At 42.5% G+C, this 27,361-nt stretch overlaps 1 protein-coding gene across 1 annotated transcript; it reads left to right on the top strand.

Moving 5' to 3' along the window:
• Positions 1-213: 213 nt before the first annotated feature.
• On the top strand, positions 214-5,710 carry LOC149780368 (microsomal glutathione S-transferase 1-like). Its single transcript, XM_089937268.1, has 3 exons — positions 214-465; positions 4,272-4,369; positions 5,161-5,710. The coding sequence occupies exons 1-3, from the start codon at positions 340-342 to the stop codon at positions 5,402-5,404; spliced, it is 468 nt and encodes a 155-aa protein (XP_089793394.1). The 5' UTR covers positions 214-339; the 3' UTR covers positions 5,405-5,710.
• Positions 5,711-27,361: the final 21,651 nt, after the last annotated feature.

Here is a 27,361-nt window from a genome sequence, read left to right as displayed (position 1 = left end):
TGATTTTGTGTCTGATTTTTGAATAGTCAGTGATATGTGATAGGGCAAGCACGTCACAAGACTTTAATCACACAAGGAGCTTTAATAAGATCACTTTGAACATTTGTCTTTGTTCTCGTCATACATATTTATTAATGTAGGTGTCTAATTATTTGTTTGTTTTCAGAACGGAAGAAGACGCACTCGAAACCGAACAGTGAGACGGGTACACGGTCTGCACATGACGCAAAGCGTATCGTATATCATCTTACCTTGAGCGCTTTCTGTTGACTCAGCGACCACAAACGCGTACGCCCAGTCATTTGCATTCATTTCGCTGAGCGACTTTTACTCTACGACATGGCTGGTGCGACTCTCACGTTGGACAACCCCGTATTTGCCCAGTTTCTGTTTTATGCTGGAGTTGTTCTTATAAAAACATGCTTGATGAGCTTGCTTACCGCCCGATACAGAAATAAGAACAAGGTAAATATGAACGTTTTGTCCACATTTACTTTCTTACTATGCCATTGTTTTAGGGACTAGTTTACTTTGTTTTGTTTTAACTATCATGCAGCTTCTACAGCCAAGCCATACTATTTTATCATCACTGAAATAAACTTTATAACTGAGGTACAAATATTTGGATTATTTCAATCCAATCCGAAACATTTCGGATTAGGAATGTGTTAAACTCAGACCTGAGTTCAAACACTTTAGCAGTCATTAACGATGTTCTTTATCTTCGTAATACGTTTTGAAACACTTCATACAAATTCCTTCAAGAATATCCTCATCTTTCAAAAACCAGTATCACTGAGTCATATATTTTTTTTTCAAAGGATAATAACAGTTTAACCACAGAGACGCTTATTTAAGTTTTGAAAACGGAAATCTCAACATTTATCTAAACCAGACTCATGTTTGTGTTGTTAGATTCGCTTGGTCATGAGAACCCTTGCGTACTACCTGATCTGCCAAAATATAAACACTTTGAGGTTTCCTATTTTCTGACAGTATTAAGGTCCATATATTTTATTTACGTTTCAATGTTAGCAATTGTTATTTGTTAGTTTCTTCCGTCTTGAAAATGGAATTTGTTTGTTACTCACCCCACCCCACCCAACCATACCCTCTGTCTCACCGTCCGATGGCCTTAGCAGTTAGATCGTCCGCCTCGGATGCGGGAGTTTGCGGGTTCGAACCCCGGCTGAGTCATACCATATACTTATACAACTGGTAGCAGCAGCTGCCTCGCTTGGCGGTAAGCATAAAGAGGTTAGTGATATGACTGGTAGGCCTGGTGCCAGGATAATGAGACTGGCTGGGACATGGTGCTACATGTCTGCGGCATGATGCCTCAGTTCTAGACATTACTATAAACTGCCACACTGCAGACATCGTTACGAAATGACTGAAAACATTGTTAAAGCTATGTTAAATATACAAAACGTACACATCCCATGTTTGTTTCTCTCTCTCTCTCTCTCTCTCTCTCTCTCTCTCTCTCTCTCTCAGTCAGCTACAAATTAATATCTTCTGTGTTAATGTCTGCATTTCTACACACCAGTTCGTGCTATGACGATAATATGTTGTAAATTTCCTTTTCGATAGTCAGATTTAAATAAGGACTAAATTATTTGCTTTACTTCCAGCACATAAGTGTTATCTTACAAGGTCACGTATTTAGATCAAGAGACTGTACTCAACTAGAGGACCCGCCAGTAATATGGCTGTTGTATTTTTTTATGTTACTAAATAGATCGCATGGTTTATATCAGAAGTGTGGAGGGGTTGCAAATAGTCATACCTATTATTGAAGTAAATGCAACGAATTTGATCATCTCCACGTAACATTTGTAAAACTGAGTTCCTTTCTGAATGCCATGCAGTGGTGACGCAAGAGTTTGAGGCACCCAGGACAATGTTCTTTAGTGGCACCCCTTCAGTGGCGTCCCGGAGCTGTTTTTTTTTTTTTTCTTTTGTTCGTTTGTTTGTTTGAGGCACCCCTGTTTCACCACGGATAACAGTTCTTGTGTCAGTTGCCAATCTTCATAAAAACCCACTCCAAAATATCAGTTGTGTCAAAAATTGTCCCCATTTCACGAAGGTGAGGGTTGATTGCATGAAAATTTCAACCAAAAGAAAGCTTCGCCTGGCGTCCGGGGAAACTTTGTCCCTCCAACACCACCAGTGGTGCCACTGATACTATGGTCAAGTTCAAATCAAGAATATAATTTTCTCATTCAGGCCATAAAGTCCCCCACCCCACCTCTTCCTCCGCACACATCAGCGTGTTTCATTATTTCTCCTGTGGCATGCATTAATCATGAATATTGAGAAAGATTAAGTACTTGATATTAAATGGAACTTGAAAAAGATAACGAAGAAGAAGAAGATGAGGATGATGATGACGATGATGACGACGATGACGATGATAATGACGAGGAGGAGGCGAAGAATGATGAAGAGGGAACGACAGCGAATGAAACACAAATGCTTGTACGTGATTGATTGTTCACAAGAAATTCACCGAAATTGTATTCCATTTGTTGGCACCCTAGGAATATGGGTCACAAGTGTAAACATAACTGACCTTATAAGACCATATCATCCTTTTGACATTCTGTATACGTGTGTTGAGCCTTTAAAACCTATCCGTGAATTGATACGATGTTAGAAAAAACATTTTGCGGTTTAGAAAAAAAAGCGTCTTCCTGCGAACAAATACTGTTAAATTACTGAATATGAGAAATGATATAATGTGGATTGCAGGAGATAACTCTGCCCAGCCGTGATCAGCTGCTTTAGCGTGTCCCTAGAGAGAACAATGTTCTTCCGCTGCTTCAGTACCAAACAGTCTATCGTGTGCTAATGTGCCGTGAAATAATAATCAATCAAACATCAATCAATTAAGTACAGTGCAATAATATGAAATGAACGTTGATTTAAGTTTGTTTAGTTGTGTGGGTTTAACGCCACGTTGGATGAGTCTACACTCGAACCCTCGCGTACAGAATTGAGATATGAATGATTTGTAAAGGCGAACGTCTTAGACCATTCGGCCACCTGTGAGCCTCATTAATTCAGAAAGAGGAAATTTTGAATAATTTGATGTAATCAAAATTATGAAGTAAATTAATGTCTCTCGGATATATTTATTAAACAAATTACCATGATACTAACATGCATACCATGTACTCCATTTGATAATATTAGTGTGCAGTGTGTCCCCGTAATCAAAATTGAACTCTAAACTAATATCAAAGCAGTGAACCTGGGTCAAAATTTGGCACTCCATATCGCGTGCAACTTGCTAAGCGACCGAACAATGACTCTAATAGAACAAGTTATAACGCGCATTTAAACCCTTCCAAATTTATGAATAGTACACTCAGCTAATCAGCTATGTATACTTGTGCGTGTGTGCGTGAAAATGCAGTACACATACGTGGTTTCACGATTGTAAGAAAAATAGCTTTTATAATTGATTTTTTTTTAAAATGTCATTGTGTACAGCTGATCACACATCTTGGAAATTATATCCATGAAAATTATTACGATATGCAGTCTACAATCCTGTGACATCGTGTTTAATTCTTATGGCATAAGGTGGAGATTATATGAGCACGTGACAGATGAAGAATAGATTACAAGGGACCGGGGTCCACCAAAATATTTGCATAGATCTTAGGCTGATTCCAGATATGTCCTTACTTATGGAAATGTTTACCTCTCATCCCGATATACCTCATAATTTTAATAATATAAATACTGTATATGTTAGTGAAAACAAAAATCATTAACTTTTTTATATCTTTGCCATCAGGTTTATGTTTTTACTTTATCAATAGCCTTAGGACAAATGAGGCCGGGAGGGGACACTCAACAGACGCGTTTCCGAAGGCAGATCCGGGGTGGGGTGGGGGTGGTTGGGGTTCCTGACCCCCCAGGATAACAAAAGAACCCCAAAATGTACACACACACGCACACACACACAGACACACACACACACACAGATTCACTGGAATTTTGACCATACTTTTATTCTTGCGCTCGTTTATTAGGTATTATCCACACTCTGGGTATATATACACATACTCTTTTCCTTTGGTGCCCTTTCGAGGAAAGTTAGGGTCCTTTTGAAATTTTTTAACCCCCGACCCCGACACTAGACCTGATCCGGCCAAGCTTTCTATTCAATAAAGTAAGGAAGCAACGTAATCAAGCAAACCAGCGTTTACTGTTTAGCAATTACCGCCATTTACACTGATCTTTCTTTCCTGTTAAAGGCTTTTATGACTGAGGAAGATTGTCAAGCTCTCAAACGACGGACAGGAGCGGATGTTAAACCGAGCAGAAATGACCCAGATGTTGAACGAGTGCGAGGGTAAAGTCGTCGTAACATTTAAATGCTAGGATATCAGATTTTATACGCTTATTAAGTACAAGAATTAATATTTCTTTAAAGACGCGGGGATATAACATGCCCGAGAAACGAACTTTTGACACCGTGACATCGATATGGACAAGGAAACTAGCACCATTTCACCCGCAGGGTCATCCTATCGTTGCTCACAATTTACCTACAGTTTATGCATATACTTTATAATTATACAAGGGAGGACACTTCTGTCTCTTCTGGCGCTACCTATTTAAAAATCAATCTGATAGTTCAAGCTCCATTTCGCGTAACGTAATAAATTTGGTACCTGGTAGGATTATATAGTACACGTATGATTTGTTGGTAACGTGTAAGCAACTATACTAGTCCCTGTGATCTCACGTGTCAAAAACGGGACAAGTATGACTCTCCTTCAGCACGTGCGGCGCCTTCTTCAGAAAGGTTAAAGTTTCAAGAAATAATTGTTTTACATTTATATACATATTCTACATTAGCTGATATATTCAACTTTTGATGCAGTATCACTACGTGTAGCTTACGGTTGTATCTGGCCTTCCAGTCTCACAGGAATAAGCAGAAGACTGTGTTAACATAACTGGTTACCAGTCGAGACACCGCGTTCCAGACAACGTTTGTTTATATCAGTATACATGTCAAGTTGCATCACGATAGATACATTTATGATGCGACTGTGCGCGTATGCGTGTGTGTGTGTTTGAGAGAGAGAGAGCTTATATATTTATAAATAATTAATTCTTCCTTATATTCAATTTCAGCTGTCATCAAAATGACCTAGAAAATGTGATCCCGTTTGTTCTCCTCGGGCTCTTGTACATCTTGACAGACCCGAACCCCTGGTATGCCAAGATGCACTTCAGGATTTTTACAGTCGCCCGGCTGTTTCATTCCGTGGCTTATTTGAATCCACTCCCACAGCCTTCAAGGGCCCTGGGCTGGCTCTTGGGGTACATAGTAACCCTTTCTATGGGGGTTTCAGTAGTCATGGCAGGAGTCCTGTGATACATTGTTTCTTTGTGCACGTGCATATACTACATGTTTGCACGGAAAGGAGTACAGCGGTACCTGTTTCCCTAAGGAAATTGTTAACGTAACAAGAAATACAAGTGAACACCCATACATATGTACGAGCTCTGGTGTGAAATAACATAGTAATGTTGTTAAACTGATACACTGAACACAAAATGTGGAATATCATAAAAATACCGTTAAATTTAGACAATGATAAAGAGGTGTCGAACACTGTATCATTTCCGGGAAAATGGAGAAACTAATCAAGATACTGAAACGAATAAATTGAAATATGGATTGCTCTGAATCGTTAATTTTTTATTATTATTTTTTTTTTTGTTCATCAAATAGTATGCAGGAGGTAAATGCATCAACGAGCACTGATATTTATCCTGTTCATTAGCAATGCTATGTAATTTTGCTACGGTGGCTCTTTTGCGCCATGACATAAGTATTGTCGCGTAGTCTCTGCGAGAGAGTGACAAAGTGCCCACGATAGAAAATGAGAAAGCAAGCAGCAAGACGACTGTCTTCTGCGTAACAAAATGATGCTTTTAATGAGACAAGGTAGTAGTGAAGTGGGGCTGTTTAGCCTCAAGGGGAATTAGCGTTAAAAACCACCCTGGGCCTGTTTAGCCTCTATGTAAATTTAACATTAACCACCCTGGGCCTGTTTAGCCTCTATGTAAATTCAACATGGGCGATATCTTCTGGGCCTGTTTAGCTTCAAGGGAATTTAACATGGGAAAAAAAAATATTGGGCCTGTTTAGCCTCAAGGGAATTTAACATGGGAAAAAACATCTTGGGCCTGTTTAGCGTCAAGGGGAAATGGAACAGGGTCGGGACCCTATTTTAATAAGGTCCCGACCTGATGGGCCTATGGAAATGGAACATGGGAAAATTGAAACAGGGAGGGTCTCTATTTTTTAAAAAAAATTAAAATAAAAAAATGGGGTAGGCAATGAAGGTCAAGGTCTTTTCGAGACCTATGAGTGGCCCTGAAAAGGGCCTTTGGGTTTCTTCTTCTTCTGCTTCTATTTCCTCCACTTCTTCCACCAAGTTCTCACTTTTTCCATTATTCCTTTCTTCTTCCTCTTTTCAGTCTCTGTCATCCAGTCAGGATGGCCCATCGCTCTGAATTTCTGTTGGATCTTAATCCAGTTGTTATTCAGTCTTTCAAACTCTAATTTCTTCTTCTTGTTCTCTTCTTCCTTTCTCTCTTTGCTCCATTTGTCTTTTATCTTCATCACTTCTACTTTCATTACCTCTCTAATTAGTTCTTCTGCTTTTATCAACTGGCTAAAACCCCACTTTACGTACCACCAGTCAGTGCAATAAAAGCTATTTTCTAGGAAGCTCCTGACTTCTATGACATGATCCAGGGCTTCCTTTAAACTACCTACTCTCACGTAAGGTGGGTCACTGAATCCTCTGATTCTTTCTACTTCTTCCTCAATCATTCACCCTATTAGATCTTTTGCTTCTCCAAGACTCTTCACATTGTTCTGGCTACCTTCAAATCTTCCTTCCTTATTCAATCTTTCTACTACATAACTCCCATCCATGATCCAAAAATAGCTATGTCTCAAATCGTTAAATAAACTTGTCACTGTTGCCATGTTCTTCTTTCCGTTATTCCGTAGAATGGTGTGAATGACGAACGTTGTGGGTTCTTATAATTAAAGCGCGGACGTGAAGGAAAACATCCCCTAAGACTCAAATCTTATATTACCTAGATCATCACTTAAAACGCGCGGACGTGAAGGAAAACATCCCCTACTTTTCTCATCTCATATTATCTACTATCCACAGACGCGAAGCAGCAATAAACAAACCCAAAATCTACTATCCACACACGCAAAGCATTATAATTAAACCCAAATCTACTATCCACACAAACATACGTGAGTGATTACAAAACCCAATAATCTACTATCCATACTAACCTACGTGATCGCTAACAAACACACAGTCATATACATAATCACATACAATCTTAACAGGAAAAGAGTGAGTGTTTATAAATACACTACTCTACATACACACACATTGGCAAATCGATTACTATTTCTATTCTAGAGATTGGGGTAGCCCTGAAAAGGGCTGTTTGTTGTGAACTCCAGGGCACCTGGTTAATGGTTGCACCTCCCCGGCCTGGCACCGCAAACGCATCTTCTACTCCAATCTCCTTTCACTCTTTTGACTGGTAGCGCAGAGGGAGGATGATTGGCTTCAGCACCCCAATCCTCTGTCTCTGGTATATTGTAAGTCATCCTCTCTCCTATTTTCTTTTCCTCCTCTTCCCTCTGTCTTCTATCCTCCTCTTCCTTCTTTATCCTTCCCTCTTCGACTATGGCCTCTGCAGCCAGCTTATTCACTATACGCCTGGCATATTCCAGGAGCATCTGGAGTTCTAGAAGTTTTACAATCCTTGTATTCATTGTCTTGTTGTTAACGAGTCAACGATGGGTAGCCCGACTGACGACTAGTTTTCAATTTATACTAAAAGCGCGGACGTGAAGGGAAACATCCCCCTAAGACAAAACTTATATTACCTAGATCATGACCAAACAACGCGCGGACCTAAAAGAAACACTCACTTTTTTACTACCCATTACTAATTTAAAAAATTTCATTATTCACTTAAATATACTATCCACATACACAAATCAATCAAATCAAACCCAAAATATACTCTTCACACACGTCAAACATCAAAAAAACATTATCATTATCTGCTATCCACACAAACGTACTTGAGCGCTTACAATCACAAACACATACAATCACACCAGAAAAGAGTGATTTTTATATTCACACTACTCTACATACACACATTAGCAAATCGTTTGTTATTTCTTTTCTAGATATTGGGGTAGCCCTGAAAAGGGATGTTTTTTGTTTGCTATGGCAATCTTTTTTAGGTTCTAAGATTGCGGCCTCCTCTGACGATAGGCGTTCTCCCAGGATAAGGTCTGCTTCTTCGGAAAGAGAAGAAGAACTCTTTGGTATCGATACGACAGTCGACAAAGCCTCTGTTAGGTTCAAGTTGCTGCTGCTGCTCTCTCTCTGCTGTTTCTGGGGTCTGTACTTCTCTGTCCATTCTTCTTTCTCCCTGTTAATTTCTTCTCTGAAGAGCTCTTCTATCAGGTCTTCAGTGACTTTTAACATTCTCACATTCTCTATCTCTTCTGGCTTCGATATCAGACTGTGTCTGACCCTATGCAAATTCACGTAGGCGACGTTCAGCTTAGCTAGTCTGGAGCACATCTTCGTAGGAGGATGAGTCGACAAAGGATGGTTAGACTGGAGATTTCGCCCAGTTTTAAAGTCAAAGCGCGGACGTGAAGGAAAACATCCCTACACGGTCCGTTCAATGAATGTCATGAGAGGGATAGTAAGAAGGCAAAGAGCATGAATCAAGATTCCTATAGCAAAATAAACCACAAAGACATTTTTTACTTCAAAACACATTTTTATTCAAAATCACTTAACACTAACAAAAAAATATAACATTTTTAACAATAATCAAACAATCTAACATCAAATATTTTTTTCAAATCACAAACATTTTTTTCAACTAACACATTATTTTGGACAGGGCTGACAACGTTGTGAATGAAATTGTGATTTCCACTGTTGGAAGTCATTAGGCCATTGATGGACACTACGTTTCCTAGCTTGAGACAAAAGATAAGCATAATGGTCACAAAACCATTGATCTACTTTCACATCATTTCTAGAAGAAGAACGAGGATCAAAATGAGTCACTAAATGTTCTAAGGAATAACCCAGGCTGCGATGATGCAGAAAATACACATAATATTGTCCACACACAAAGGAATCTGTGCCTTGTAATTTCACATTATTGAATCGGGTGGTCTGAGCATTTCTTCTCATAAAGTCAATGATATCGTCTTCCAAAGGGGGTAATCCATACGAATCGAAATATTCCACACCTCCTTCTTGAGGAAAGTAGACGGTTACCCAGTGGGTTCCTGGGAGATGACTGTTGTCCGTGTTGATCACATAAGCTTGATGGTCTTGAGGTTTGCGATGAGGGAGTTCATCTTTAGCACAGACGACAGGATTCCAAGAAGCAGTGTACGAACTGTGGTTCAAAAGGTAATAAAGTTCCCAGGTATCCATGTTTTGTGTGTTTTTTCTTTCTTCTTCTTCACAGGTAGTGATATTGATCAATTCGATCCTGATTTTCTCTTGGAAAATATCTGACAAGTAAAAGGCGTTTAGCTCTGACTTCGGACCCTGGTTCACGAGAGTTTCGATGCGACGGATCTCCAGAGGCGTTAACGGAGGACAAGAATGTTCACGCAAGCCTTTATACCACTGATGCAACACGACTTCTTTCGAGATGAGACCCCAAGCTTCGTCCAGATACTCGTCCAATTTTTCTTCTTGACTCAACATCAGACATTTATCGAGTTGAATTTGACTGGGATGATCGTTTTGACATCCATAGCACTCTTCCTTGATCAATTCTTTCATTTTATCTTCCAGGACTGTAGCAAAACAGGAGACTAAATGGGCTTCTTGTTCTGGCCATCTTGACTTCATCATGATAACTTCTTCGTCTTTGTCTTGGGATTCTTCTTCTTCCACAGTCTCCTCACATTCCATCCCCAAAGTTTCTCCACTTTGTAAAGAGGGATAACAGTCTTCCATGACTTTTAATAATCTAGAATGACTTCTCTCAAACTGCTGATTTCTATCGTATTATCAAATTCTGCATACAGGATGACGTTCACCGTTACATCAAGGTCTCGGTTTGCAAACTGAATTTCCACTCGAATCTGGCCGGATTTTAAAGGGTGGAAATGTCCCTCGTCGCTGCCTTGGTCTGGAGTGAAATCAAAAGCCCACAAGCGTAGCCTCCTGCATAATCTTCGTAGGTAATGCCATGACTGGAGTTGGTTCCTAACTGTCCGGTAGCTTCGTACAGGGACAAGTACGATCTCAAATAATTGTTCTGGGTAAAGTTAGGCTCGAAAGGTCGGGTACACAAGGTCTTGCCATCGCGACTGACTTCGACCTTGGACACTCCAAAGTGTCGAAAGTTGAAAGGATTTTTATCGACAGCTCCGTTGAAGGCTGTATTCTCGACGATACCAAGGATCAAACGTTAGGGTAACTGTCCTTGGAACAGATGATCTTCGATCATGGATCGCTGTCCCCTGGGAATGGTGAAGGTTTTCACTTCCACTCGTCCGATCGGATACTTAGCGGTCGTTCTGCTCAAAGTGTGACTGATGTCGTTACCCACTTTAGGTAACACTTCCACTCGTCGTACGTACAGTCTGGCTTCTTGGATGACAGTTTTGTAATCGTTAGCATTAGAGAACAGATGGAAAGCGGCACTGCCGCGATTCAGTCTCAGGCGGACATCCACTCTGTTCAACAAATACTTTTCTTGTAACCACATGTCCAAATGTAAACGATCCATCAGTTCTAAACTACGACTTAGTGCAATTTTCTTTCTTCGTTATATAAATCCCAATAAATTTTGAGTATCCCCGTCAATTGCAGTGCTGTCGAACTTTGCACCTAATGCGTCAGGCTTCCATACCACGCAAGCATCCAGATGAGTGTTTTTGGCTTCTTTTCCGTACGTCAAGAGATTTTCCAGGTACGCTCGGTAAGGGTAAGAATCCATGCTGCTGATGACCAGTTTGTTATTCAAATACAAGTCCACTCCACTGAACAAGAAATGCATGAAATTGTTGACGTGAGCTACTCTGGACGTATCAATGAGAGGGTCACAGTCCGCTTCGGTTACTTTGACTTTCAAGTACAAGTAACTGCTATTCATATCGATGTAATCTTTGGGTTGTCCTTTGATTTCAAACTCGATGGGAGCGCAATCCGTCAAAGAGGAGACGGGATGAAATTCCACCCACTGGGATTCTTGCATCGTCAGCATAGTGGGTGGCATGGCAAACAGATCTAATTCCGACTTGGAACAAGCGCAAGACTCTCGGTGCATAATTTTTTTCTGTTTCTCAATAATCGAAAACGTCTAAGTCTCGAACGGTTCTTCTTTTCTTTGCCTTTCTAGCTTTAGAAGTGTAAAGTCTGGTGAAAGGGTGTTTTCTTCGTCGTCTCTTTCTGCCTTGTCCTTGCTGTGGCTTCAGGGAAGTAGGAATGCCTGACTCTGAAGCGTGCAGGGCATTTATAGGAGTTTCTCGTCGTCCTAAAAGGTCTTTACCTCTTTGCAACAAGACATTTTTGCCTGCCCTTAAGAAAGCTTCTTTGGGGTTTTGTTTGTCGATGATGACATTTTGGAGAAATTCTTTGCCTTGTGTCAGTGCGGCATCTTTCAAGGCATGCAATCCGCGTGTCACCATCGGTTTCAACACCGGTGCTACCGAACGAAAAGCCGATTTCAACATATCTCCTAAACCGTGTCCTCGCTGTCGAGCAACTCCTCGGTACACTGGATACATGACTTACAACTCGTGAGATAACCGTTTTCGAAAAAGGGGTTTCACCGTGACTTTTCCTTTGGTGAATGGAATATTTTGTCCCAGATCTCCTTTTATAGCAATGTTGACCGTGTCCAAATACGACTTACTGACCGGCAAATAGTGAGGATGTACAAATTCGCGGTGAACGTGATAGGTGTTTCCATCTTCCTGGTCACTGGTCGTGGTAGAATCCACTTTGAAAGGAATGACACGCAGTAACGGCACGGAGGTGTGTCCCACCACGTTATACTCCACCACATCGGAGTACACAAATATCAAATTCAGTCCTTGGTTCAGTTCTACAGGGTATCGAAAAAACTTGTAAAATTCCGTATTGCTGTTGATCTTCGGTTTAAATTTTGGAGCCATTTTTGTGTCTCCACCTAAAATATCAAACAAGTCACGATTAAAACTGATGGTCAACGTTTGGGTATCCTGAAATTTCATCAGTAAGCGACGAGCCACTTTATGGTACTCCAGGGTGACAATTTTTTTGATTCTGTTCAGGGCTTTGCCAAAGGCTAACTCGAACCTGTAAGCAATGGTATCCACCAAATGTTGGCCACTAAAATAAAACCCTGACGGAATTTTCAAGGTGTAGATACTGAAGAGTGGATTGGTGGCTGGTCTTGTGTCGCCTGAAAACCCGATTTCATTCATGGCTTGTTGAAATTGTTCGTTCATGATTTCGACCTCAAAAGTGTTTTGCTTTTCAGTGATGTTTTGGATTTGTGTAGGGTGAATTATTTCTACCAAAGCCACTTCCCAATGGGCTTCCTGATCTAATTGGATGGCCTGAGGTAATTTGGCCGTGTAACAGCACAACGTGTTGTTGGGAAACACCTCCATGGAACTGTCACTTGGTAAGGTTAAGTAAAATTGGTTAGGGTGACTCATAATTCCAGAGTTCTGTGGCTGTCCGAGGGGTTACTGGGCGTCAGAGGAGTGTCTCCACCCAAAATAGGGTTGCTGTCGTTGATGTTGGAGTGGTGACTGACACTGGCACTGGACACAAGGTTCCCGCTGTTCCCGTTGGAAGAGAATTTCAGAGAGGGATTGGGAAGCAGGTAACCGATGCAACTGCTTAATAAAATGGTCCACAATTGTTTGTCTCCCTGTTGCAAACTCAGATTGGCAATGGCTGCCCCGATGACACAATACACCACGAAGATTTGGCAGAAAAAGACGATTTGCGTTTTAGGCACACGTTCTCCACACCACACCCACAAGGGGTGTTTTGTAAATCTTGCGGAGAAGAACTGGGTGAAGGAGTGGTAGCAGTAGTAGCTGCGTCTGTGTGAAAGGGCATGATGGTCACTTCTTTTTATAGTCGATGACTTGCGAAGCGTTGATCCAAGAATCAAAACTGGGTGGATATCCTTTCCAACGTACTTTGACTTCTTTGACACGTCGTTTGCCTACTTTACGGGTTCTGCGTTCGAGAATGCTTTCGATGTCGTACACGTCGTCTTCTTTTTTGGTGACATGTTGTAACTCGGGTAAGTAAAACGTTCCTTTGAGCACTTCTCCGTTCATGTCTTCCAATTTATAGACAGCAGGATCACGGCCATGTACTCGTCCAGTGACACGAAACAATTCGGTCGTCCAGTCAGGTAAGTGACCTTTGTCGAAAGTGCCTTTGGTTTTGCCAATAGGTACCCAATCTCCTACGGCCTTCACTCAACTTTTCTTGGGGACAGCCCTCGTCCGGGACGTAACAAACAGGCGATCAGACACCAGCACTTCGTTCTCGGGAGTCACCTCTTGCGGGGCACGTCCGATGCTTCGACGGTAAGATTGGTTGTACTCTTGCACCAGGTGCGGTAAGATGTTGATGTACTTCAGAGTGTGGTGATGCGTAAAATATGTCCACATGCGTTCTTTCAAAGTGCGTTGAAAACGTTCCACGATGCTGACTTTGGTTTCAGGATTCTCGGTGGTAAAAAAATGAATGTCACGTTTCTTTAATTCCTTTTGGAAAGCTTGGTTCAGAAATTCGGTGCCTTTGTCCGTTTGCCATCGAAGAGGGTGACGACCGCTTTGTTTCAACACTCGTTGCAGGGCTCGCACTAACTCACTGCTCGATTTGGAAGTCAAGGGCACAACCCAGGCAAATTTGGAAAAGACGTCGATGACACAAAACAAAAATTTGTAACCGCGTTTGTAGCTGGCCAAATAAGAGACATCGGCTAAGTCGGCTTACTATTGATGATCGATGCTTTCCACTCGGGTGCGACTTCTGGAAAACTTGCGTCGAATGGATTTGTGTAAAGTGTAGGTAGCTTGTTCTTGTAACCATCGTTGCACTTGAGGTAAATGGAGACTTTTCAGTTGCGTTTTGGCAGCACGATACAATTTTTTAACTCCTGCGTAACCTGCAGAATAGGAGGGATCGTAGTAAATGCTGGCTAACACCTGCTCCATTTTTTTGTTTCTTAATAAGGCACCCACTCTTCGAGGATGCTACTTTGGGTGGGACGAAAGGGTGGTTTGGAAACGGATTTACGTGTCCGATGGGCTACAGAAGTCGAAGGTAGTGGTGGAGGTCGCAATGGAATGGCTTTGGTCTTCTTTTCTTTTTTACTTCTGGTTTCCCTTCTTTCTTTTTCACTTCTGTCGAAGGAGGAGTGGACATCGTTTTTTTAACCCAAGCTTTCATTTCTTCTCGTTGGGGTGTGGGGGACGGGTCAACAAGGATGTTGCAATCTTACTTGATATGGGAGCTGCTGACGGTGTTTGAAACACTTCTCCTATCTCTTCTTCCTCAGGTCTTCATGGGGTAGCATCTCTGGTAACCCCTGGGGATGGTAGTAGTGGTGGTGGTGGTGGTGGTAGTGATGATGTGCTGGACTTTTCATCAAGGTGTTAAAATCTTTCAGAGTGGGTAGAGCTGTTTCGTCTAAAGCTTTTTGGTGAAAAAGTTGCAGTCGTTGCAAGAGTTGATCTTGGCGATCCATCAAGGACTGCAAGCCGTGTTGTAACTGGGACATCTCAGTCAAATTGGGATTGGGAGGTAAATGCGGGGTGCGTTGTTCTTGCCAACGATGATATTCCATCCATCGTTTGTAAGGCACTAAAGCTAGTTTTCGTCCTTCCATGGGATGTCAGGGGTCGATTCTGAGATCTTGGGACTTCAGAGGGCCTTTTTATCTTGCTCCCACCAGTCCTTTCAACATGGTTCCCAAGACGCCTTTCATTAATGGGCCTAACAAGAGGGGTAAAATTCCTCCATGTTGGACCAACATCTTCTTTTTTGACGAATGGGAATTTTCTTTTGAACCATTTGGCGAAGAACGTGACTATGTTTGCCTAAGCATTGTTTCTGGTGTTTAGACAAAGGGATCGTCCCTTTCAAGACGTTCAAACAACATTCGCACACAGTATCGATGATCTCTTTGGAGGCTGTTTGAATGAGTTTTTTTCGTAGGTGTGGAGAAGCTTTGGACAGGACAGATAGCATGTCCCCATGTTTGACTAAACGAGGAGGTAGTCCTTTCCTTTTCTTTCCTTGGGTTTTAGAAGAGGGATGTTTTCTGGAGGGTGACATCTTTGAGTCTTCAAGAGCACTAAAAACCCTGATACCCCTACTTGGTCACAGACCTTTTTTATACTGGAACGCGTCGCCACTGATTGTCTTTACGTCGTATTAACTTGAGAACCGGCATGACACGTCGTGCAGGGGTACGTAACGGACTAAATCCACCCAGTTCTTGCTTGGACAAATCCATTAAACCTTGTAACATGCCCGATCTCTCTTGGACTTTGATTTTGGGAGAAGGTACTTTGTGAGCAGCAGCCACTGCCGCTAAATCGGAGGGTCCTGCCACTGGGGAAGTTCGTGGAGTCATCAACGGAGAAGTTCTTGGTGTGATCAACGTCTCCAAGTATTGTTCAGTTCTTGGTGTCATCAACGGAGAAGTGAATGAACCTGAGGCTACCGGAGACGCGGTCACCGCCGTTGCAGGTCCTGGTTTGCGAGTGTAAGGTTGCGTCCTGGCCGAAGTGCCTCTCTTGCGACTAGTTTTCTGTGGGCTTTTCTTTTTCTGGGGACTTTTTCTCTGTTTCTTTTTCTGGGAGCTTTTCTTTTTCCGGGGTGGTGACTGGTAAGAGGAGGGTCCCGCCACTGGAGAAGTTCTTGGAGACACGGGTCTCCTTGGGGACCTGGTCTTGACACCTTGGCTCTTTTTCTTCTTCTTCGAGCTTCGTTTGACTTTTTTCTTGGGGAGAACTTTGGGAGCATTAGGATCCCATCTTAAGAGAGAGCGAATGATGACCCCTCCAAGAGTACCGCTCCCTCCAGGTTTCAAAATGATTTGTTTTTTGGTTTGAGTGTCGATGCGGAGATCGGCCAGTTGGGTCAAAGCGACTTTGTTTCGATCAAAAAAGCGTTTGGTTTGATGAGGAATCTGAATGATCCATTGTAGTAATTGACGTGCTGTCACCGTGAACCATCGTAAGACTTCTCTGAGACTAGCTTCTAAGACACGAGCCCGTATTTGTGAATTTCTTTCTCAACTGATGCCATACAAGGCACGAATCAATTTGACGGGAAGATGCGACTGAAAGGACGTCATGTTGAAACTGTGTGAGACAGACGAAAAGTGTCTGAAGTTTTTATAGATTTTTTTTTGGAGTGAAATTAAGTCGAGGACGGAGACGTGTACAGGACAGACCCTCCGTCTTGGCACCAGTGGTGAAACAATTGGGAACGAAATCGCAAATCATCGGGGGTCGTAGGTTTCAAATCGACGAGTAAATAAGAGTGTCGATTTTGAGTGGCATCGTCGTACGCCTGAGTCAGCCAAGGCGTTCCTAACTGTTTGGCTAAGACTTGCACTTCCGATTTATCTCGAGGGCTTTTAAACAAGACCACGTAATGCGCATTGAGACTGATGGTGCGATGGGCTTTACTTTGTTGAAACAAATTTTGAGTGATGTAAACGACACTGGCATTACGATGATGCCCTTTGCGCGTAAACCACAGTTTAATTTCTTCTTCGTCTTCTCCTAACATGTCGTCGAAGATGACCAAATGGGTTTGACGGGAGTCAGAGACGATGCCGTCGTCTTCTTTAGGAATGCCTTCCACAAACACGATGGAATCGCCTTGACTTTCTCGCAAGAGGCTGTACGCCGATTGCCACTCTTTGTAACACCACACGATGCGCTGAGGTGGTCGATCAATCAAATGATGTTTATGTTCGAACAAACGTTTGACAAATTCGGTTTTGCCTGAACCGCTAGGTCCAGCAATGAGCATGTTAAAGGGATGGCGACGATACAAAGCCTCCCAACTGGCACGATCTAAGTGTTCGTCGATGACTTTGACAGTGGAGGAAGAGGGAGCAGAGACAGCAGAGGTAGCCATAGTGTCAGGAATGTCACTTGTGACACGAAAACAGACAAGACAAGAATTTATATATTTTTTTCAGGACACGTTTATTGAATGTTTTAAACATGAGCACGAAAGACAAAAACACATGAAAGCCAAAGGCTTAAGTACAACGATAAAAGCCACATGAAAACCATCAACGTGGAATAAAAACAAGTGTCTGTACAAAATGTTTTGGGTAACGTTCTGACCAGTTCTATAGAGGGTAAGGTCACACAAGTGTCCTCCCGAAAGGGTCTTTTAGGCATGTCCACGACAGTCCTGTCCTGAGTGACCGGTTCTTCTTCTGGCACTGTCACTAACACCGGTTGAAAAGTGACTTTTTTCTTTGGACGTTGAAAGGAAGGATCACAACTCTCTTGCATACTGGGCCACCTCTTGGGTCCAAGCCTCAAAACCCCCTTTTTTCCAGGCACGTACATCTGTCCAATTGGGGTGTAAGTCACAAGCTACACACACATCGTCATACACGTCTTCGGTAGCTAAAAGTTGATGAATCTTTTTTTTCCGTAGAGGTCGAGAAGTATCCATATGAAAACGTAAGGCTTTGAGCAAAATGAGTCCCTCGTGACCATTTAAAGGCACCACTTTCATGTTGAATGAGGTGGTAGATACTGTTCGTAAAGAGTCCACAATGAATCGGCTGGTAAACGAAATCCCAGAAAACAAGTCACTAAGACACACACTATGCGTCGTCCCAAATTGAACGGATACAGTTCTTGTAATAAGTGATGGTAATGATCCACGGTTTGAATAAGGTCATTGAGTTCCTTCCACGGAATCTGTTCAATCACTTGTGACATAAGCTGTGGCATTTATTCCTGTTTTTATAGTCTCTTTATTTCGGAAGCAATAAAGGTACTTTCTAACTAGAGATCTTCGTTCTTCAGTGGGAAATCTAAATCTTGCATACTGTAACCTACACTTCAAAGTTCGTTTAGAGGTTTCCTCTTCCGCTAAGCAGATTACACGTAAAATATGTTCATAATCCTTTAACTCGTCTTCCTCAATGCGTTGCTCTAGGTGAATCTCGAAGTAACCAAAATGATGAACATTTCGTTCATTCACTAACTCAAACTGTTGAACAAGGTCTGACCACTGAAACAAATCAGTTCTTTTATACCATTCAGGTACCAGTGGTTAAACATCTGGTGACGTAACGGATGCAACTGTTCTTTACATTTCACTTATGTTTTGACCAGCTCTCGGTAAATGCGTTCTCTCAACTCCACAGGCAAAGCACGAATGTTCTCTTGTAAAGTATCCATGAATAGGTCAGTCAGTACAATTTACAATCTTCTCCTAGAGCAAAGTAATCCACATTGTGAGTAATTTCTGACCACTGCCAGTCAGGGTAACGTCCAAGAATCTCATTGAACTCTTTTGATGTAAACGGTCTAGAGTGATATAATAGGATGAATGCACACTTGACCCAGAGAAATCTAACACATTGATTAATTTTTTTTCACTTTCCTCTTGTGAGTTTCTCGGCACAAACGTTCTACAGTTACCCATTTCTTTAGGTAATGATTCAATATCGTTTTTGAAATGAAGTTTAAATACTGGTCTCGGTGATGTCCAAGATTTGACTCCTAGCCAATCTGGCTTCTTCTTCAACGACATGGTAAGTTACTTCAATGTCTCGGTCCCACTAAGGGTAAGTAATGACAATTCGGTGACCAACGATCATGTTCTAGGTAGGCCGAATCTTGCGGTTCCCACTGGTGAAGTGACACACCGCAACTGAAGCACTTAACGTTATCCCCTTCGCCCAAGTAGAAAATTCCGGCTCTGGCTAATTCTTCGGAGGTCGGGCCTCCCAAATACTTAGGCCATTTTCCTTTGAACGATTGAAGACGATTTTCAAAGTCGCAGTATTCCGACAAACGCACAGGGAACGAGTATTCGTCTTTCACAGGTTCGTTTCGATGAGGGCTGGGTGACATGGACAGGAGTTTGCTCAGGGCTGGATGACATCCGTAGGGGGGGTAGACGTGAAGGTGGACATCCACATTTAAAACGAAACCCAATAAAGTGTCCAAGAGGACAAGCGGCATCGCTTTCGCATCCCTCAGGTTTGGCACGCACAGCATCACTTTCCATGATAGGGGCAGTGAGAACAAAGTTCCCATGATGCTTTACGGCATCGCTAAGGTCACAACGTACAGAATCGTTCCCATCGCAAAGCTCACAATCACATTCCACTTCAGAAGCCCCAAACTTGAATTGTGCCTGTCTGAACTTGTTTTGTGTTTCTCTGAAAGTATTCATCTTGATCGCTTGGTCTTGGTGGTCACAGTGAATTATAAAATCTTGACCATAACCCCTTTTTATACTAGTCGCAATGCAGTCTCAAGCTTGTACATCGTTCCTTTTATATGTCTAGCTTGGAAGGTACCGTCTCTAAGGTACCGTCATAATTCTACCGTAGTGTAATGGGTGGAAAGGCCATAGAAAGGTAAGGGCAGTGCGGAGACCATCGAGTATGTTCCAGAATAGCTGAATCTTTATAGATACATAGATCCATTCGTAACTTCAGTCCGCAAGTGAAACACTGTACATCGTATCCCAATCCAGACTCAGGTCCCAAATAGACAAATCCTGTTCTAACTAAAGCATGTGAAAAAGGTAATCCTTCCCGTTCCGTAGGCCATGCTTGAAATGTGTCCAATCGACGGGCACAATCACAATAGTCAGGCAAGAAGACCGGAAAATGGTAGGGTTTGAACTTTTGTTCTCACTGAGTTTCTCACTCGATTCTTGCTGTGGCAAAGTCATGCTTCTGGTGGGTGGCTATCCTCTTCCAACCAAAGTTTTATACCGACATGTCCATACGGCAAAGTAAAGTGGTTGGGAAGCCGCACTCGCTTCTGGTACACAATTTGACAGACTTTTTTCCAAGGATCGATTGACGATGTGGTGAGTGGGTAAACGTACAATCTTGTTTGGTTGATAGGTGGTCACTTTAAAGTGGTCATCTTTTTCAGACTGTAAGGCTTCTTTCAATACGCCAAAGTTCACCACTCGACTGGTACGATAATTCAGAGTCAATCCTTTCACTTTGCGCTTCGTGTGCACTTCTCCTTGTTTGCCCCGGTATTCGTAGCCGTAATTTTTAGGACCGCCACTGGCAAAAATTAGAATCTTGTCGTCGGGGGGCTCGTCTGTCCAGGCTCGTAAAAGGTCTCCTTCGATGTCAGGGTGCTGTTGACTCGGGTGATCGATGTAAATGCAACTGTCCATGTCAAAGTACAGGACACGTTCCCCTAACATTTCCAAACCTTCGTACAATTTTAAGCGAGCATGAGCAGTCACGTAAGCCGCAATGATGACATTTCCAAAGGGTCGGCTTCTACAAAGTCCAGATCTTCTTCGTAATTCACTAAGATCAAATCCTCGCGAACGACGTCCACGTGTTTCATGAATTTGGTTTTGTCGTGAATCATCTGGAAATAGCGGGAAGGTTCTGTCAAATATTCCGTCTTGGGTAAACACGGTCGTTGTGCCATTTACGCCACAAGGAATTTAACATCACTTTGGCAAACGATCGCCTGCCTTCGTTTTTCTCGATGTGATCTAAAGTAATGCCTTCTTGTGCTTTTGATCTTCGGGAGTGTGACACCAGGACGGATAGCCGCTGGCTTCTTGCTTCAGTTTCAAAAAGGCATCTACGTAGTCGGCGAAAATGCCTTTCTGAGTGGGGTCACCCTTGTGGTATTGTTGTGTCTTGGGAAAGTGGCAAATTTCGTACACTTCTAACAGTTGGTATCCCATGTCCAGAGCTTTGAACAATTCTACGCTGACCCATGTTCCCGTCTGAGCACGTCCTTCCTGGGTGTGCTAACAAGGTTGATCTTGGTTGCACGTTTCGGCACAAGTACGGCACAAAGGAAACATCAGTTTGCCTTGACAATGGTGAGGTAAGACGGGATGGTATAGGTTGGTGGGAGGCAAGACTTTGCACTTGATCATGCCTTCGTATTGTCGAATGTTGGTCAGGTCGATGTGTTCCGTCAACAATTGTGGGTGCCCTGCATGAAAGCGACAATATTTGCACACGTAGGGATACAGCGAACACACGTCCAAGTATTTCATTTCTTCTCCTTTCTCTTCGTCGGCTTGGTACAGCAAACAGGTGCCATTGGTCCTTTCTCCGTACAAACTATCCCTCGGATTCAGAGGGTCCATGAACTGGTAACTTTCCACGATGCGTTTAAACTCGGGATCGGTTTTCAAACGGTGATCGTACTCGTGTTCCCACATTTCCACCACTTGGCATCCTTGATGTTCTAACTTTAGACGTCGCTGACAAGTGGCCTGGTACAAGTCTTCCATGGTTCGTTGTAAAAACTGATTTTTAGTGTCACGGTCAGGGTAACAGACGGGGCATCCGTAAAATAAGCAACCGTTAAACTCGTACACGATCTTGGGGTTTTCTAAGTCCCAATCATCGACCGAATGCATTCCGATGGTCTTTTCGCCCCCTCCGTTGCGTGCATGCTGAATCCATTTGTCTTCCTTGTCGCACAAGTAATGTAACCAGCGTAGGGCTTTGACCGAGTATTGACGTTTGACATAGTTGGTCGTTTGAGGACTGATGACAGCCACGGTGTTTTCAGGCATGAATCGTTGCCGGTTGACTAAGGAACACGCTTTGGCTATGATGCAAGCTTCTTTCAAAGGATCGACCCCTCCATGTTCTATGAACAGTTCTCGAAATTTTCCACAGCATCGCTGTAAAATGTCCACGTCGGAACGACAATACTTTAACATTTCTTCCTGAAAGTCGAAAGGGTCGAAGGCATGGACCTGGTACCAAGCGCAGAAAGCTTCTCGTTGTTCGGTACGCATGTTGTCGGGGTCGTAATAGTGAGCCTCGGGCAAATGGGATAGAACGGCATGTTGATGGGCTTCGGTATTGAAAAAGTGTGGAAAGTACCCTTTAGCCATTTCTGTCATTCCAAACGTTTTAGGCATTCGACTCAAAGGCATGGCCAAGTAACTCATCGAATCTTTAAACTGAACTTGTCCCACTTGCATGAAAATGATTTTGGCTCCGTTCAAAGTGACTTTAGGACGCTCGGTACCATGTTCCGTATAGTATTTCAAAAGAAACTGTCCATCGTATCCGGAGCAATTGTGAGCCATCACCGTGGTATGAAGATGACAATATCCGTAACGTTCGATGTCCTCTTGGCTCCACGTCTTGTCGATGGGGTCTAAGACCCATCGGGCGAAATCGGCTAGTGTGTTCGGTCCCCGAATGATTTTGTCACGCCCTCCAGGAATCTTAATGCAGTGAGGGCAATGACTGAAGATAGGTTCTTGAATGCACTTCTCACACGCTCGATGAGCCACGCAGAAATTAGGAATGTGAATAACGGTCTCTTGCATGCATTCAAAATCGAAAAAGATGAAATTGCCTTTCTTTTTGTGACCATCCTCTTTTGTCTGGTTGGGGTTGGTATTTTTGCACGTAGCATTGGTGTTCCAAGTCCACGATGTGGTGACAAATGTGACATTTTTTCTTTCCTCGACATACGTGTGCCTTGGTATTATTGGTAAGTATGCCTTGTCCACACGTAGGGCACAATCTCAGGAGTTGACAAGCACATTTCTGCTGTGAACCTTGTGTCTTCGGATGTTGTTGGTAACAGGCAGGGCTGACAAACGTGCGCAGTCAAGCAGGACAATGCACTCGTTCTTGCCCTTCGTTCAGACAGGGTTGAGAGGCCAAACATCCTGAGCATTTCGATCCACAATGCTTGTGTTGCTCTCGATTGTTATAGCCATAGTCATATTTCTCACAGTAATAACTGTATCCCAGGAATGGAGTGATACTGGTAATGGTATCGAAATGTTCATCGTTATGATAGAGGTGAATGTATTTTCCATCCTTAAAGTCTTTCCCTCGAAACAACAGAGGCCCGCGCACTTCTTGAGGGTGCACTTTCAAGGTGTAGCGTGGAGCTAGGACATCTTGCATTGTTTGCATTTCACGAATGCCACAGGGTGTGTCTTTGAACAGGCCGACTTGTTGTAACAGGAGTTCTGCTTCGTTTCGTTGTTTGGCTCGGTTCGATTGTCGAATAGTTTTCCAGGCTCTTTTCCATTCTGCCGTGTCGTTTTTGTTGGCATGGGTTCGTCCCACCACGATAGCCCTGGCTAAACACATCTGGTCTTGAGAATTGTGAATTTGGACGAGGCTCCTTTTGGTGCTGCGAAGACCGTTCACCAATAACACCTTATTGTGTTGTCCAGTCCCTTGAGGAGTAGAGACGTGGGTCATGTCCAGTGTGGCTTTTCCATCGGTGATGTCAAACTGGTCATTAGATTGTTGCACCTGTTGAATCTTGTCCATGACTTTGAAAGCGGTCAATTCTGCAGGTCTGCTAAACTCGATCCAAACAAGGGATTTCAAACCGTCGTGTTGTATGGAAAGTCTCAAGCGATCGTCTTGTTTGGGTTGACATTGTCGCTTGAGTGAGGTGAGCAAAGAATCCCACAGCTCGGTAATGAACCCTTCTGCTTTCTCTAACGGTACTTCGGACTTGAAATCTTTAAACTTCACCGTGTATTTGTAAGCCGTGGTTCTAAATTTTCTAGAGAGACGCTTTTCCGTCTCTTGAATGGAATAGTATTTTTCAGGGTTGTCTAAGGGTGGTGAACTTTGTTTGGAGGAAAACTCTCTGGGCTTGGATTCTGGTTCACTCATGTCCTCTTCAAAATCACTGGCATGAATTTGTGCCAAGACTTCAGCCCTGGTACGAGGCGATAGATCACGTTTCTGCCTCTTACTTTCTTCTTTCTTCTCAAATAAATTGGATCGTTTCATCTTGATAGTAAAACGTCAAATGACTAAAATTTAAACCCCATGGGTTACTTTATAGTCATGGCGAACCAACCTATATAAAGGGTATGTGTCTTGTCCTTTCACTATTTATTTCACTCTCAAACCGAGCACAACGATGGAAGAGACTACACAAATCGAACGTTTCATCAGAGCGTTGCGAGGGGTCATTAGAAAATTCTCTTCAGACCAGTCGAGGGACTACTCTCCTTCTTTTCGAGATAAGGTGAAGATACTTGCTACATCAGTGAGAAGAAAGGGCTTTGGTCTTTGGTCTTTAGAGTGTCCAGGCCGTCAAAAAAGCAAAACAGGGGTTAAAAGAGACAAAAGTCAAGATACGTGTTATTATTGTCAAGAAAAAGGACATTGGTCTCCAGATTGCCCTAAGAAACAAGAGGAGTCAGAAGAAGAGAGGGATTCTGAAGAAGAGGAAGAAGAAGAAGAGGAAGAAAGCAGAGAGGTGAAGAAAAAGAAAGAGGAGAAAAAAAGAAGAAGGGAAGAAAGTGAGGATGAAGGGGAGGAAAAGACAGTGAGGGTGAAGAAATTAAAAAACAGAGAGAGTGAAAAATGAGACAGAAGAAGTCTATGAACTTTTTAAAGTGTTATGTTGTGAATTGTTAATTGGATTGTAAATATTTATAACAGAATAAATTAGATATAAAGGTAAGTGTCTTTGGGTTTTGATTTTAAAATAAGAAGCTACACTCATGCACTCATAAACAAACACGTACTATAGGGGTAAAATGGGGATTTTTTTTAGTTATTGGCAATTGAAAGTCTATCTCTTTCCGAGAGACATGGGTGGCCCTGAAAAGGGCCTTTGGGGTAGGAGTGAGTTTAAGCAATCAACTTTTACTGTCTTAAGCCTTTGCCACGGACAAGGCCTATTTCTGGACTGCGTACTGTTGATGATGATGATGATGATTTAGTTGAAATCACTAAGGGTGGTACGGTAGGCTTAGTCACAGGGTTGGAGTGTTTAACTCGGGAAGGTCGTATTCTCTTCGGTCGTAATAAAGAAGTCTGATACATTTGTTTCAGACTTCTTAACTCCGCTAAAATGTCTAACAGTACCGTGACCGTTTGACTTTCACACCCTTGTTTCTTTGCTGCTGCTTCTTCTTGTTGTTTTCTTCTTACCTCTTCTTCTTTCTGCTGTTGCTCTAGGAGAAAAGCTTGTTCCGCTTCCTTTTGCAATTGTATAAATTTCTCTAATTCTTCTTTCTGTCTCTGTCTAAAATTTTCCACGTGCGGTAATGAAGGAGAAGGTGGCGAAGGTTCCGGAACAAATTCTTGCAAGGTAAGAAAATCTACAAAATCCCAGTTCACCTCTCCTGAAAGTAAGTCCGAGTTCCCTTGGGTAGTCTCCATGGCTGGTGCACCCCAATTTATCGTTTTCTGAGTTTCCGTCATCATGAAAAAACGGTCGCACGGATTGACTGCGCACAGGCGCTAGCAAATCTATATAGGACATGTGACGTCACAGACTGCTCTCTTCGGATTGGACGTGGGCTGACTGAATTTTGTAACGCGTGTTTGGATTGGTTAACCAACTCAATCCGTTTCAATCCTTCCTCTCCCTATAAATAAACGCAGTTCACTGCATTCCTTCACCTGTTCTCGGCACCCCAACATGTAGACCGACGTGCAAACATCCACTCTTGTGTCTTCCATGATGTTCCGGACGGACATACCGATGTATGTCCGATCCAAGTAGACAGTTGTCCACAGGACAGACACCAGCCTGTGGATACGAAGAATATATGTGGAGAGGCAAGGATGCCTCAAGAGAGTACTAATATATGGTCCTGCAGTCAGGCGAAGCTTAAGAAGAAGAAGATGTCACAGATGCCCTTTGTGTTAAGGGTATATTATCATAAAACCAAATGCCCTTTTCAGGGCCACTCATAGGTCTCGAAAAGACCTTGACTTTCATTGCCTAGCCCCCCCCCTTTTTTTTTTAAATAAAAAAAAATAGAGACCCTCCCTGTTTCAATTTTCCCCTGTTAATTTCCATAGACCCATCAGGTCGGGACCGTATTAAAATAGGGTCCCGACCCTGTTCCATTTCCCTTGACGCTCAACAGGCCCACCCTGTTAAATTTCCCTTGACGCTATACAGACCCAAAAAAAATTTCCCATGTTAAATTCCCTTGAGGCTAAACAGGCCCAAGATTTCTTTTTCCATGTTAAATTCCCTTGAGGCTAAACAGGCCCAGGGGTTTTTGCCCATGTTAAATTTACATAGAGGCTAAACAGGCCCAGGGTGGTTAATGTTAAATTTACATAGAGGTAAACAGGCCCAGGGTGGTTTTTAACGCTCTTTGATTATTTGTAACAATGTTGAGTTCACCCCTTTGGGTTGACATATACACTGGATAATGTCCTCTGCCATCATCGGTTGTTTTTCTTAGTTTGTGTATTTCATATTTGGAAATGATATATAACAAATATAAAACATTAATAATAAATAAATATAATGGAATCAATACTCTTTTAACGGATACTACCTCCCACCCGACGTTACAGCCAGAGAAGAATACGCAGGCTGCATTACAACAAATTTGTAAATGGTGACATAGTATATGTCAACCCAAATTTAAAAACAAACCAAAGCTAGTGAGAGAACGCGACAAAGAGAGTAAGCCTGGAAGTGACAACGCTATATTGCAACAAGAACTTAAAAAGCCCCTCAAATAACTCCCCCCCCCGTCCAAATAACCACAAGTAGAAAGCAATAAAGCGCCAACAGACAAAGTAACAAAATTCGATTACATAACGATAAAACTGATTATGTGCTTTTTCGACCACGTTTTGCTTCTTTGGAGTTTTAACACTTTCTTGCTTTGTCCCTCTACGCTTGACGTAGTCCATTTATTGTGTTGGCTTCTTTGTTATGGCGACCATGCGACATAACACAATTCAGCCAACATTTTGTTTTCCTTGGGATCTGGTGGGGAAGAATGTGATGTAACTCCAGGGAAATGAAAAGTATATTTTATTTTTGACGTGGAAAGTTCACAACATTTGTGAGGCATTGAACCATGAAATCAGTATATTAACTAATTAACAGCAGTAATCTGAACTTCGTCTATAATCTTAAATAATGACATAGACGTGCGATGCTTTGGCTTCGCGTACACCAAGCTATATTTAGGTAACTTGAGCTGGCAGAAGTCATACATATTTCACGAGTTATGAATGAAAGCGACACTGTCTATAT

Source organism: Sinohyriopsis cumingii, chromosome 16 (genome assembly GCF_028554795.1).
Source record: "Sinohyriopsis cumingii isolate HCF-2022 chromosome 16, ASM2855479v2, whole genome shotgun sequence".
Classification (NCBI taxonomy): Eukaryota; Metazoa; Mollusca; class Bivalvia; order Unionida; family Unionidae; genus Sinohyriopsis; species Sinohyriopsis cumingii.
This window is presented reverse-complemented; position numbering and strand designations above follow the sequence as displayed.

What these genes read in the sequence shown, in the direction of transcription:
- LOC149780368 (XM_089937268.1), top strand. Translation starts at nt 340, where the DNA reads ATGGCTGGTGCGACTCTCACGTTGGACAACCCCGTATTTGCCCAGTTT. An exon ending in GATACAGAAATAAGAACAAG is followed by an intron (nt 466 to 4,271) that starts GTAAATATGAAC and finishes TTCCTGTTAAAG; the next exon opens with GCTTTTATGACTGAGGAAGA. An exon ending in GATGTTGAACGAGTGCGAGG is followed by an intron (nt 4,370 to 5,160) that starts GTAAAGTCGTCG and finishes ATTCAATTTCAG; the next exon opens with CTGTCATCAAAATGACCTAG.